A 14,511-nucleotide genomic window follows, 5' to 3' on the forward strand; every position below is an offset into this window, starting at 1 on the left:
TAAATAGGCCCATTATTAATTTGCTAACACAAAATGAGCCCAAATAGCCCATCCTTGATGAATGTGGGTTTATAGTCCTTTCCCTTGGAGGAAATTTTATGCAAGTACTCTTTAATTTTGCAATTACAAATTATATTCACCCCGCTCAACTACAATGGCGTCGGAGCTCCGGTATCCAGGTGAAAACACAGTCATAAATTATATACTTGTATGTAATGTAGTTCTTCTATGTAATTGTATATGTTGGTGGACTTGCGATCTCTTTTTGATAATTTAATCTGATAATCATGCTTGTATGTGTTGTGTCATTGATGAATGTTTCTCTCCATGCCTTTGCTTTATTTGCATGTTTAAATTGGGCATAAATATGTGTTCATGTATGTGTGAGAGAGTGTGTGTGTTGTGTGTGAGAGAGAGGGGGAGGGGGGGCGAGAATGAGAGAGGGAGAGAGAGGAAGAGAGTGAGAGAGAGTGAGAGGGGGAGATTGGGAGAAGGAGAGGAAGAGAGGGGGAGCGGGAGGGGGAGAGAGGTCCGGAGAACGAAAGGGGGAGAGGGAGGGAGGGAGGGAGGGAGCGAGAGGGGGGGGGCGTGAGTCAGAGAGGGGGAGCTAGTGAGAGAGTGAGAGGGGAGATTGGGAGAGGAAGAGTAGGGGAGGGAGAGTGAGAGGGGGAGTGGGGGAGTGAGAGGGAGAGCAGGAGAGCAAGGGAGAAAGAGAGAGAGGTACGGAGATGGGGAGAGCGAGAGGGAGCGAGGGAGAGAGAGAGGGAGGGGGAAGCATTTAGTATGATACAAATTTTTGGTATATTTGAATTGAATTAGGGCTTTATATGTTGCAATTTTTCTTCTTCTTTTAATGCATTACGTAGAGCAAGTACATTTCTGCGATAGGTGAATCCTTTTGTTGTTAGGGGAGCAGGTGATGTGTCTAGGGCCTCTAGGCTACACTATACTTTTAACTTCTATGTCTATGTAAATTGTTAAGTATGTTATATTTTGAGTTTTGATGAAGTAGCTCGATTTACACAAACATAAGTTGTTCATTCATCATTCAGTATTCAGATGAATTTGACCACTGAACCATACATTAGTTTTCAGCAAACTTTGGGCCTCAATAAGAGCTTGCTGCAGTCCTTCCATGATACTTTCACTAGCAGATTTCTCAGCTTCCGATTTTGCAATTTTTTCCAACATAACTTGAATTTGGATATCAGATTCAGTCTTGGTGATTCTTATATGTACAGTGTGCTCTTAGCTGTTTTATGTCCTCATAAACAACGAGATCATGCTCCCTGGATAAATATAAGAATGGAGCCTATGATTGTCCGCTTTAAGCCTTTCGATTTCTGCTTTCATGGTAGCCAGCTCCCCACCAAAGTCCAATTTACAACAGAAAATGGCGCTTGACCAGAATGTCGTTCTCCCCCGTCTGCAATTTGACGCATGAATGAGACAAGTTACACCTATTTGTCCAACAGAGGTATACATATAATTAATATATTATAATAAGTAATTGAGTAATTCAGCGCTCAAGTTCAAATCAATGTAATAATTAAACAAATATATCAAACTGAACAAATGTGACACATTATGCATTAATTAGAAGAGAATTCTGGGATATATTATTGCACAATTTACAAAATTAGTTTCGCACCCACTTCCTCCAAGTCACAGACATCAGTGATGACAAATAAATATTAAAATCATTACCACCTGCAATGAATTACAGAGGCACACAAAATCTGTCACCTATGATGCTACCCAGCAAAATAATACCATTGGCCGCTTATGCTTGAAACACAACTGCAACAAGTCACAGTCTATTATTACCAATCAACGATTAATCGAATTCAAGAAATATAGAATTATAATTTTAATGTTTTTCCTTCATTTTAAATGCGATATCATTCCTAATTAAATTAAAACATACCAAAAAGGTAACATGCCAAATGCTAGGATTACATAAATGCTTAATTTCCTCCAAAATTAGCATAAAAATTTACAACTCGGCAAGTTATTTAAATAACAAACAAATATGTGGCAATCTAAATGGTACATCACTTTTTTTGTCAAGAAATTTGTACATCACTTTAAGTCAGTTGTAAATAGATCTTCACACACAGAGGCAAATCATCGAAATAACAAACAATCTAATTGTACCTCCCTTTAATCAAATAAAAAGACACATGAGCACTTGTTTGATTTTAACATCCCAAATAAATATTTGCCAAGAAATTAAATGATTTCAAAATTAACGAAAGTTCACCAACATATAAATCATACACAAAGAAAACAAATTATATTTACAAGTGTAATATGTGTGTCTTTAGTGTGTACCTGTATACAGGAGAAGGATGGAGGTAAGTAGTGGAGCTCTGAACATCGAAATTGCAATAGTGAGCGTCTACAGCGGCAGAAAAGGGTTGTGAAGTATTTTTTCTGTTTTAATAAATCTAATATATTAATAAGAAAAAGTACAAGCCTTGAAAAAGGATGGGCCTAGCCTTTACAATCCCACTGGATTAGACTCCCCACTTCAACCTAATTTTGGGCTAAGCCCACACCTAACAAAACCAACACCACTGTAAACATGAGCCAATCATATTGGTCTAAAAATCATATTTAAATAAGCATTATATATATATTTGAATATTTGATTGGAAGTGGGTGGTCCATGTAAATGGATATTTTGTAGCTGCCCATTAGGTTAGTCCATGTCGGCAGTGGTGTTGGTTTTGTTAGGTGTGGGCTTAGCCCAAAATTAAATTGAAGTGGGGAGTCTAATCTAGTGGAATTGTAAAGGCTACGCCCATCTTTTTTTAAGGTTTATACTTTTTCTTGTTAAATATTAGGTTTGTTAAAGAGAAGATATGCTTCAAAATCCATCGCTGCCGCTGTAGACGCTCGCTATTTCAATTTGGGTGTTTGGAGCTCCACTACTTGCGCCCATTCTTCTCCTATATACAGGTATACACTAAAGACACACATATTACACTTGTAAATATAATTTTTTTTCTTTGTGTATGATTTATATGTCGGTGAACTTTGTAGTAATTTTGGAATCATTTAATTTCTTGGTAAATATATCTTTAGGATGTTAAAATCAAACATGTGCTCCTGTGTCTTTTATTTGATTAAAGTGATGTATCATTAGATTGTTTGTTATTTCGATGATTACAACTGACTTAAAGTGATGTACCATTTAGCGACATGTTTGTTTGTTATTTCAATAATTTGCCAATTGTAAATTTTTATGCTAATTTTGGAGGAAATTAAGCATTTATGTAATCCTAACATGTTACCTTTTCGGTGTGTTCAAATTTAATTAAGACTGGCATCACATTTAATATGAAGGGAAAAAAAAAGATTATAGTTCTAGATTTCTCGAATTCGATTAATAGTTTATTGATAATGATAGTCTGTGACTTGTTGATGTAGTTGCATTTTCAAGTATAAGCGGCCAATGGTATTATTTTGTTAGGTAGCATTACAGGTGACAAAATATATCTTGTGTGCCTCTCTACTTGATTGCAGGTGGTAATGATTTCAATATTTATTTGTCATCATTGATGTCTGTGATTTGGGGAAGAGGGTGTGAAACTAATTTTGTAAAATGTGCATTAGTATATCCCAGAATTACTAATGCATGATGTGTCACACTTGTTCAATTTGATATATTTGTTTAATTATTTCATTGATTTGAACTTGAGCGCTGAATTACTCAATTACTTATTATAATATATTAATTATATGTATATCTCTGTTGGACAAATAAGTGTAACTTGTCTCATTCAAGCGTCAAATGGCAGACGGAGGAGAACGACATTCTAGTCAAGCGCCAATTTCTACTGTAAATTGGACTTTGGTGGGGGAGCTGGCTGCCATAGAAGCAGAAATCGAAAGGCTTAAAACAGACAATCATAGGCTCTTTTCTTGTAATCTATCCTTGGAGCATGATCTCGCTGTTTCTGAGGAGGACATAAAACGGCTAAGAGTACATTTAAGAACCATCAAGAATGAATCTGATATCCAGATTCAAGGTATGTTGGAAAAAATTGCAAAATGTGAAGCTGAGATATCTGCTAGTGAAAGCATCACGGAGGGACTGCAGCAAGCTTCTTTTGAGGCCCAAGGTCTGCTGAAAAGTAATCAACAGTTGAGTGGTCAAATTCAGCAAGCCCTCCAAGAATTGGAAATAGCCAACGCTGATATTATGAGGCTCCCTGAAAAACAACGTGAACTGGATAATATGAAGAAAGCATACCAAGGGTCCGATGTGATAGTTTGGCAACAAAAATAATACAAATAGTAGTACCTGGGTACTCTCAAGTCATCTTTGTTCTTGAAAGTTATTGTTATGGTAGCTTTACTCTCTTTTAGCTTTTATCTGAGATACCATCTCATTAGGGGATTCTGCAAATGTTTTGTGTTGACACAAGTACATGAGAAGTTGATGATGACTATAATCTTTTAGACTTAAACGAAACCCGTGAGATTATTTCTCTTTTGTATGAGCTCTTCTTTTGCCTTTGCCATTTAAACAGTACAAACTATCTAAGAAAATGAATTTGAGTGAGGCCTTTTCTGATGCTTGTTGGGTTACTCCATCACTTTTTCCGGGGATAAGGCCCCATATATCATTGTTGGAGAAGATAGTTCCAAATATCATTTTATGGTTCAAAACCCCATATTGTAGCGCTCATTCATCCCTCACTTTTTAACATCACATCTTCGTATTGTGTTATGTTTTGTAGGGATTTTCAAATCTAAACGCAACACGATGGAGCCATTTCTTTCAAAAAAAAATAATTTAATTGTGGACATTAATTGTGAAAATTAGGGTATACAAGGCTTTCTAACTTTATATATATTAGTTACTTTATATATTAGTTAATACAGACCAATACATATTGTAATTCTTTTCTAAAAAATGGGTAAAGTCTTAATGGGCAAAAGCTGAATTAAAATCAAGCAATTGGCAAGGTTCGATGTGAAGTTAAAAATGGTTCGGAAATTAAGACCACTGTGAATGCAGCAGGGGAAAAATTACAATTTACATTTATAATTTTATCATTTGCACACTTAGAAATGTAAAAAATAAATTATATTACATAATTTTCTTCTGAAAACTGTTCAGGATATATACTCATAATATCTAAGAAATTTAAAAGCACCTCACCGTAATATATTGCCTAGTAATTTTACTTGTTATTAAAAAAATCAATACTATAATTTTACTAAACCTTCGTATATAATTGAAAAAGGGTAAACAAATCAAATTTTCTACTACACCCTTTTTCTTTTAATAAATAATATAAAATTCTCGAAAATATTTTGGGAGTTTTCGAAGTATCATCAAACTAGAAGGCCCATTATTTTGCTAACAACCCATATGTAAATTCCAAAATGAGCTCAAAATAGCCCATCCAAAATTATGTGTATTATTAATATTAAATTCACAATTACAAAGGATATTTTTTAAAACATATTTATTATTTATATATATGTAAAAAATAATTTGTAATATATGTGTTATATATACAACATATCAGATACAAAAATTATGAATAAAATAATAATATATGATAAATTAATTTTTAAATAAATTTGATAAATTTATGAAATTAAACTTTATAAAATTAAATTATATTTCTAAAAATTTAGAATTTTGAACTTCGTCGCGAGGGGTTTTAAGTTCAGCCAACACCTACAAAATATTTTGGCCCCGCTCAGTTAGAAATTACAATGGTGTCTGAGCTCTGCTACACAGGTAAAAACCAAGCCACAAATTTATATATTTCTACTCTGCAATCATATTATGATAATCTAATCTGATTATTATGATTGTTTATGTTGTGTAATTGATGAATGTTTCTGTGCATGTCTTTGCTTTATTTGAATGTTTAAATTGGGCATAATATGTGTTACTGTGTGTGAGAGAGGGAGAGTGGGTGAGGTAGAGGGAGTGAGAGAGAGAGGGAGAGAGAAAGTGGGAGAGAGGGAGTGAGAGAGGGAGAGAGAGTGAGATATTGAAGTAAATTGAGAGAGAGAGTGGGTGAGGGAGGGAGAGAGAGTTATTGAAGTAAATAGAACATGGACTTGTGTGTGTGCATCATCTTTTTGAATTGGATCAAACTTTCGGGTACCATTTATTTTATGCATTTAGCATTGTACATTTTTGGTTTATTTGAACTGAATAGGGCGTTATACATAGGTATTTTGTTCTCTTGTTGATGCAATACTTATAGCATGTCTAATGGTTATGCTATATAATAGATGGAGCTATTGTTTTTGATTTTTGGGTGCTAAAATAGCACCATGTCTTCATTGGTTGATTTCTAATTTTGTTTTAAAATTTTTTAACTTCTAATATAGGGATAAATATCAAGTTGGTGACTCGTTTCGTCCAAATGTATCAATTGAGTGACTGATTCCCAAATTGACTCAAATGAGCTACTCATTAGAAAAATTTGTATCAAAAATATCACTCTATCGTTAGTCGAAATTTTGAAAGTATTATATATTGAGTTTCACACATTTTTTATGAATGGTATTACATGTAAATGAAAGATTCCGAGTTCTAGTATTTTAGATAATATTTTTAGATTTTTAAAAATTTATCTGCTATTTATTTTTATTTAAATCAAATAAAACATTCAAAAAATTAAAATTAAATAGTTGATAAAATTTTAAAAATTCAAAAATATTAGCGAAAATAGTAGGAATCGGAATCTTTCATTTGGATGTAATAGCATTCATAAAAAATGTGCGAAACTCAATATATAATATTTTCAAAATTTCGACTAATGATAGAATGATATTTTTGATACAAATTCTTCTAATGAGTGTCTCATTTGAGTCAATTTGGGAATCAGTCACTCAATTGATACATTTGGAAGAAACGAGTCACCAACTTGATATTTTCTAATATATTACACTTTTAAATATAAATTTAACTAATTACCAAGTACCCACACTTTTAAGTATCTTTTTGGTGCCCACTAGCTTAATACCCGGCTCCCCATTGGATTGTCTTGATTAGATTTTTATTCTTTTTCATCATCTAAAGAAGAATCCCAACTCTGTAAATGCTAACTCTACATATCTCGCAAATATTAATTGTATATATATATTGGAGTGTTGATTAGTGAGATTGTGATTTCTACTTTGATACACATTAATCTCTTTAAACGACATATATATGTGTTTGCACTATAGGTTTGTGAAGTGATTTATAATATCTAATGAGAGAGTCAACTTCTCTTTTAAAGTGTTGTTATCAAGTTACCAAACAAAGGAGCGTCATCCAATTTATAATTTTCACAATGCCAACTTGATAGCGTGGCTACCTTTGAGAATACTAGTTGACTAGGCGACCACAAGTCTTTCATATACAAATATTTATTAGATGTAATTTATGATTTAATCCAACACAATTTCAGATTTACTGAATCTATTAGACCCTTTTGGGCCTTGACAAGTTTTCTACCTCAATTGCAGATTTACTGAATCTACATTATCAAGGAAATGACAATCAGTTAAATTTTTTAATTAGTCCTAAATAGTCAACAAGTTTTTTGTAATACATAAATTTACTAGAATTAATATAAATATAACTTAACACATCAATTTTATAATTTTAATCAAAAGTAAAAGAACAATAAGTTCAAATCAAGTATGATTAATACATAATAGCATCCAAATACCGAATATCAACCATGTCCAGCCAAATAAAAACATAAGTTACAATGAAAACAAGCAAATATTGTATCATGTTCACCTCCAACTTCTCCTTGTGTATTATCAGTGAGTGGATTAGGCGCCAAGTCAAGCTTCGAGGAACTCAGCGGCCAAGTACCTTCGGGTCGACTAGTCATCTTCGTGGTGACAATGAGATTACTATAAAGGGTAGGCATTATTAATGGAAAAGTTACCTGGGGTCACCTAGTTCTCCCTGGCTTAAAAGCACGACACATATTGAAGCATTCACCTCATACTGTGAAGGCACACAGCTACAGTAGATCAAGCTTTAGAAACTCTTAGATTTTTTTTCCCTATTATTTTAAACTTACACACATAGCCAGATTGGATTGTTAGATTTCTTCCTCATACTGTAATGACAACTTTCTGAAGTTCCTTGACTAGGAGATATAGAAAATATAAAAATAAACCTGAAAACAAACAAGGCGATTTACCCTGTAACCTGTGTGCAATACTTCTTGATTTTCTCTAACTAGAACTAAGTGGCAGGACTGATATTACATTTTATATTAACTGCAAATAGAAATAATATTCTAGATTTCTCGAATTCCATAAATTTATGGTTGGTAATTATAGTTTGTGATCCGTAACCAGCCAATGGTTGTTGCTGACTTACTGTAGTTGCACTTTAAAAATTAAGCGGTTTCCAATTATATTAATTTGCTACGCAGCTTTACATGCAGGTGACATATTTTGTGTGCCTCTCTACATGATTGCATGGTTAACGGGCCATTGGGCATGCTGATGAAATCAATATCGATTTTTCGTCCAGTAATGTGTGTAGTTCAGGGGAAGGGGCTTCGCAACGAATGGTTAAACTGTGCAGTGATTCTCCCATTAGCAACTTTCTTAATTCAGAATGATAGTTTGCTGAAGCTGCACATCTTCCTTAAAATATGTGATATGCATGGCCAATATAAAATTACTTTACTATAACAAAATATGTATGATCCATCATTTTCAAATAAGTTTATGGATATGTGCGTCTGTGCATATTTATATGGATTAGTCATATATATGATTAAAGTATATACAGGATATATATAGACTAGCTAAATCCTGTGTGTTGTGATCGCAAAGGTGATATTTTAATATCTGTTCTTTTTATTATTAAATATTTTAATATTTAATTTTTTATTGAAATGTATTTGGGTTAATAAGCCTGTTTAAATGGGTTAAATAAATAGGCCTATAAGGTGTTTGGATTTTTATGTTTTTATTAGGTCAGTTAATATATTTTTTTAATAATTAGACTCGTCACATAGTGTCAAAAATAAATGGGCTCAAGATGTGTTTATATTAGAATGTTTTAATCTGTTTTAATTAGAATAGAGTAGAGTTCTTAAAATATGTTTTAAAATTAAGAAAGTCTTAAATCGGCCCATATACGACCGACTGACCTAAACCTTGTAATGTTTTGGCTTTAATTGTATAGTATAGATAGATACATATTCTTACTCTCTTACATTTGGCTCAAATGCAAAACCCTTTATGTGCTGCAGTAGCATTAGCAGTAGAAACACACTTGTGTTACAATTTCTCACGCAATGTTTATATACAGTTCTTCATTTTGTATGTTGTATATGTTGGTTATATTTGTGATCATTTTAAAATCATAAAATCTCTTGATAAATTTCTTCTCAAATCTTTGCTTCATATGAATGTATAAATTAGGCATGAAACATGTGCTCAGATGTGTTTGTAAACATCTGTTTACAATTGCAATAAAATTGTGTAGCATTTTTCTTATCACTTTTTGTTATTTCAAATGATCAGTCCTTTATGTGAGTTCGGGAAGAAATTAAGTGTTAATGTCATCTATGCATTTTCATGATATTTTTTTAATTATTTGAATTAAATTAGGACTGACATTAAAGTTCAGGAGTTGTCGAATTTCATTTATTTCTGGTTGGTAATGATAAATTGACATCCACATAACAAGCAGGTTGTTCCCGACTTGGTATAGTTGCAATTTTAAACTCATGTGTCTTCTATTCTATTGGTATTATTTTGGTGATTAACTTTAGAGGTGACAGGTTTTCTGTGCCTCTCTACTTTATTACTTGGTATGCAGGCCATATGGCAAGGTTATGATTTCAGTATTGATCTTTCATCCACTAATTTGTGTAATTTGGGGGAAAGGGGTGCAAAACTAATTTATATACTGTGCAATCCTGGACCACAGGGTGGACATAAAAATGATAATGGAAATATAAGGTTTCTCCACTACTTATTCTAAATGTAATATTTTTTTTTTGTCCTTTTTAATTCTTACATGGGCCGTTACAAAATATTCATTTACATGTACCAACCCACTTTCAATCATATAAATATATAGATCAATTGATATTATTATTAGTTTAGGTAGGGACGAAGTGACCTAGGGCAGGATAGGCACAATGCGCACACAGAGATCAAAACAATAAAAATTATAATATAAAGTTAAGTTATTTTTCTTCTAGACCGATGCATATCCGTAACAATACATGAATCATACAATTTTTGGACCCCGAAATTTTTTGGGCCCTGGATGCCCTCCCTCTAGGCCGGGCCTGCATATTAAATATGATCTTTAAACACAATATGAGAAGCCACATTTTTAACTTCATTCAAACTCTTTGGTCTACTAAATATGTGAAATATGCTATCACAATGTAGCTAAAACTTTTATTTTCACTACATGGTCCATTTAATGACATACTAATTTAGGCTTTTGAACCCTGGCCCTTTGATCTTATTTGTATTTTTTTTTTAATTATCAAAAAATATATATTATTATTATTGATGCAGAAGTTGCAGGAAGGTGACTGGATTAAGGGCTGGTAGTGGAAAGTTGCAGTTTAGTTTCAGTTTTACTAAGTTTTTGTTCATGTTTTAATTAGCTAAAAAGTCATGTTAGTAGTACTGTAGTAGTAGTAATTTGGTGTGCGGCATTTTCAGGTGTTTGTTTATTTCGATTTTATGTTTCAATTTCCTGAAAAATATAGCAGTGGTGTGATATTTGTAGGTATGGGCTTAGCCCAAATTTAGGTTGAAGTTAGGGGTCTAGCCTAGTGGGTGGGATTATAAAGACTAGATCCATCGTTTTTAAAGCTTGTCCCCTTTTCTTAATAATATATATGTATATATATTTTTGGTAAATGAGGGCGGCACCTCGTATAAATTTTATAACAAGGGGATTACAAAGAGAGGACTCCTCAAAAACCTCAAAGCCAAATTAAACAAGGGTTCATCTAAAGAGTAATAAACTACTACTTGCCTTGATCATCTTCTTGTATACAGGTACATACTAAAGACACACGGAATACTCTTGTATATATAATCTTTTCTTTGTGTATGATTTATTTCGATTTTATGTTTCTTTCGAATGTTAAAATTAGGCATGAAACATGTGCTCCCGTGTTTATTTGAATTGTAATGATGTACCATTAGATTGCTTATTATATTGATGATGTGCATCTGTGTGTGAAGATCTTTTTAAAATTCAACGGAAATGATGTACCATTTTTTGACAAAAAAAGTGATGTGCCATTTGGATTGCCACCATTTTGTTTCTTATTCTGATGTTTTGCCCAATTGTAAATTTTTATGCGAATCTGCGAGAAAATTAAGCATTTATGTAATCTTAGCACTGGACATGATACATTTTTTGGTATATTTAATATAATCAGGACCGATTTTCGCATTATTATCAAGAAATTAAATAAAATTATAGTTCTAGATTTCTCAAATTCCATTAATTGCTGGTTGGTAATGATAATCTGTGATTAGTGTAATCTGTCAGCGGTTATTGCTGACTTGCTGTAGTTGCTTTTTCAAGCATAAGTGGTTCACAAGGATATTCTTTTGCCGGGTAGCATTACAGGTGGCAGATTTTGTGTGCCTCTCTACTTGATTGCAGGTGGTGTGTATTTTGGGGGAAGGGGGAAAACTAATTTTATAAACTGTGCAGTAGTGTTCGACAGAATTCTCCTCTCGCTAATGCATATTGAGTCATAGGTGCTCAGTTTGATATATTTGCGTAATTATTTCATTGATTTGAACTTGATTGCTGATTTACTTGACTACTTTCTATAATATTTTAATTATATGTATATCTGTGTTGGATAAATAGGTGTAACTTGTTCCATTGAAGTGACAAATGGCAGACGGACAAGGAAGACGTTCTGGTCAAGCACCATTTTATGCTGTGAACCGGACTTTGGAGGAGGAGCTGGCTGCACAGGGAGCAGAAGTCGAAAGGCTTTTGGCAGAAAATCAGAGGCTCAGTGCTACCAAGGGGTATTTGGAGCATTGTGTTGTTGTTTCTCAGCAGGACATACAACGTCTAGGAGCACATATAAACACCACCAAGACAGAGGCTGATGCCCAGGTTCGAGCTATGGAGGAAAAAATTGCAAAACTGGAAGCTGAAAAATCTGCTGCTGAAAGCATCAAGGAGGAACTGCATCAAGCTCATACTGAGGCACAGGGCCTGCTTGAAACTAATCGGAAGTTGAGTGGTCAAATTCAGCAGGCCCTCCAAGAAACAGAAATAGCCAAAGCTGATATCAAAAGGCTCCCTGAATTGCAGTCCACCCTTGAACGTATGAAAAATGAATATCAAATGTTACGGTAAGGGAATACTCATCTTCTCTCTCGTATCATTAAAAATAATTCCTTTGTTATCATCTGATTACTGAATGAACAGGCTGTTTGTGTGTTTGTGCCCACGGGCAGTTGCACTTGCGGGTAAACAACTAGTGTCTACATTTTAGGTATACAGACTCTTCACTATAGAGCTTACATTGACTAATATTGACATTCATCAAATCAAAGTTCAAATCTCGAACAAGTAAACAACTACCCAGCTACTTCATACACAACTACATGACAAGGCAATATTTTGTGTTTACATTTTAGGTATACAGACTCTTCACTGTAGAGCTTACATTGACTAATATTGACATTCATCAAATCAAATTTCAAATCTCGAATAAGTAACTGACGTTACCTTTTTCATACTTCGAATATCAATGTACGACTAAGCATTCTATCAATAGAAGCATAGTTCCTCTGGTGCAAGGATAGGGGGTGTGAAGATCCTAGCATATGAAGGAAGAGATGACCCTTGAGCCTTTTGCAGTAGGCTATCCCTCAATCTTCGACTGAATGTTTTAAAATTTCTTAGTCAGTAATTACTGTTGAGGAAAATAGTTTCTTGATACACATGGTAAAGGTATCTTACGAGTAGTTATTATATAATAAAACTGTATTGTATTACATCGCAGAAAAGTCTATATGGTTGGATAATGTTAACATAGGCATTTATCTGGTAATAGTATTGTTTTGCCTCTTTTTTGTATCTTTGGATGCAATCATGTGCCACTCAGCACGATATTTGTATCTTCCCTATAACTCTTCTTGTATGTATTCTGGTTATGCAGCAAAACATTTAACCAGGAGAAAGGTCAGAACGTGGCGAAAATAGAGAAAATCAGAGTGATGGAAGTGGACCTGGCTCGAGAAACAGAAGCACGAAATTTTATGCGTACTCAGGTGGCAAATGCTGCGAGAAGGGCAAGGGGTATGGTTTTCTGTTTATTTAATATGCACTTTTATTTTTATATATTATTGTACAACAATGCCAGTAGATCCATCCACCACCTCGTCACATACTTGATGCTGGTGGTTATGATGACAGTTCCAGCAGACATGACAGAGTTTTGGTTTTCAGGTGGGATAATAGTGCCTTCTGGAGTTGGCAATCATACAGCTACTGGAAATAGTGGAGGGGCTGCTTTCCCTGGTTCAGCTGGAGGTGCTGATTGATTTCTCTCGTGGTCATGTAAAAGCATGGAGTGTCCGAGGTGAAAACTAGACACCATAAGTTATGCAAATAGACAATAGTTGTAATCACCTTGGTTCCTGTTCAAACTTATAGTTATGGTAGCTTAATTCAACTCCCTTCCTGAACTAACTCTCGAGGAAAATTTGCTGCCAAAAGCTACTGATGTTTCATTTGAGATTCCCCTTTGCTATGTTACCCATGTTATATGTGTGGTTGCCGTAGGCTTCTTATAAACTTCTTTACTATAAAGAAATCCAGGAGACTGTTTTCCTTTTATATGTCCTCTTCTTTTCTTTAGACCATTTAAATAAAATTAAATTTCTAATCGAATGACATTCAATTAGGTCATTTACGGATGGGACATGATGGTTCGATTGAACTTAGAAATTAGTCTTTGATGCTAAATCCTATGTTACAGAGGATATGATTGAAATTACAATTTTAGTTAGATTGGTGTGTCGAAGTAATTTCAATATGATGACATGATGGTTCGATTGAACTTAGAAATTAGTCTTTGATGCTAAATCCTATGTTACAGAGGATATGATTGAAATTACAATTTTAGTTAGATTGGTGTGTCAAAGTAATTTCAATAGGATGACATGATGATTCATGTAAAACTCTATATGTTGGAGTCGATACTATTGAAAGAACGGTGTGAATAATTACAATAAGATTGCTTCAAGAAATTCTGCGGCATTGACTTTTTGAAGGGTATATATATTTACAAAAATTACAGATGAGATGACCAAAATACAGTAGATCCAATATGCCCCAAATATTGGCTAATTTGACTGTATGAAATTTCCACCTTCCACGAGTTCCAAGAACAAAAGAAAACAGCAAACTTTGGGGGAAAAAATGAGAGTGCAGGAGATGCATCTAACAATAGATCCCATATGCAGTTATGCACTAAATATTGG

General features: G+C 33.8%; 2 protein-coding genes across 9 annotated transcripts; both read left to right on the plus strand.

Annotated features, from left to right (window-relative positions):
• The first annotated feature begins 83 nt into the window (after positions 1-83).
• On the plus strand, positions 84-13,864 carry LOC108224885 (protein FLX-like 4). 8 transcript variants are annotated; one of them, XM_064080249.1, is made up of 6 exons: positions 133-179; positions 1,242-1,477; positions 2,850-2,964; positions 11,873-12,372; positions 13,185-13,324; positions 13,475-13,864. In XM_064080249.1, the coding sequence occupies exons 4-6, from the start codon at positions 11,900-11,902 to the stop codon at positions 13,567-13,569; spliced, it is 708 nt and encodes a 235-aa protein (XP_063936319.1). In that variant the 5' UTR covers positions 133-179; positions 1,242-1,477; positions 2,850-2,964; positions 11,873-11,899; the 3' UTR covers positions 13,570-13,864. The 8 variants fall into 8 exon arrangements, with proteins under 8 accessions (XP_017255126.1, XP_063936318.1, XP_017255120.1 ...); XM_017399637.2 differs by lacking the exon at positions 1,242-1,477 and having other exon boundaries at positions 84-179; XM_064080248.1 differs by lacking the exons at positions 1,242-1,477; positions 2,850-2,964 and adding an exon at positions 4,752-5,767 and having other exon boundaries at positions 89-179.
• LOC135147290 (protein FLX-like 4) lies at positions 3,800-4,297 on the plus strand. Its single transcript, XM_064080218.1, has one exon. It carries the CDS (start codon positions 3,800-3,802, stop codon positions 4,295-4,297), a length of 498 nt encoding a protein of 165 aa, XP_063936288.1.
• Positions 13,865-14,511: the final 647 nt, after the last annotated feature.

The sequence above is a fragment of the Daucus carota genome, chromosome 6 (assembly GCF_001625215.2).
Source record: "Daucus carota subsp. sativus chromosome 6, DH1 v3.0, whole genome shotgun sequence".
Lineage (NCBI taxonomy): Eukaryota > Viridiplantae > Streptophyta > Magnoliopsida > Apiales > Apiaceae > Daucus > Daucus carota.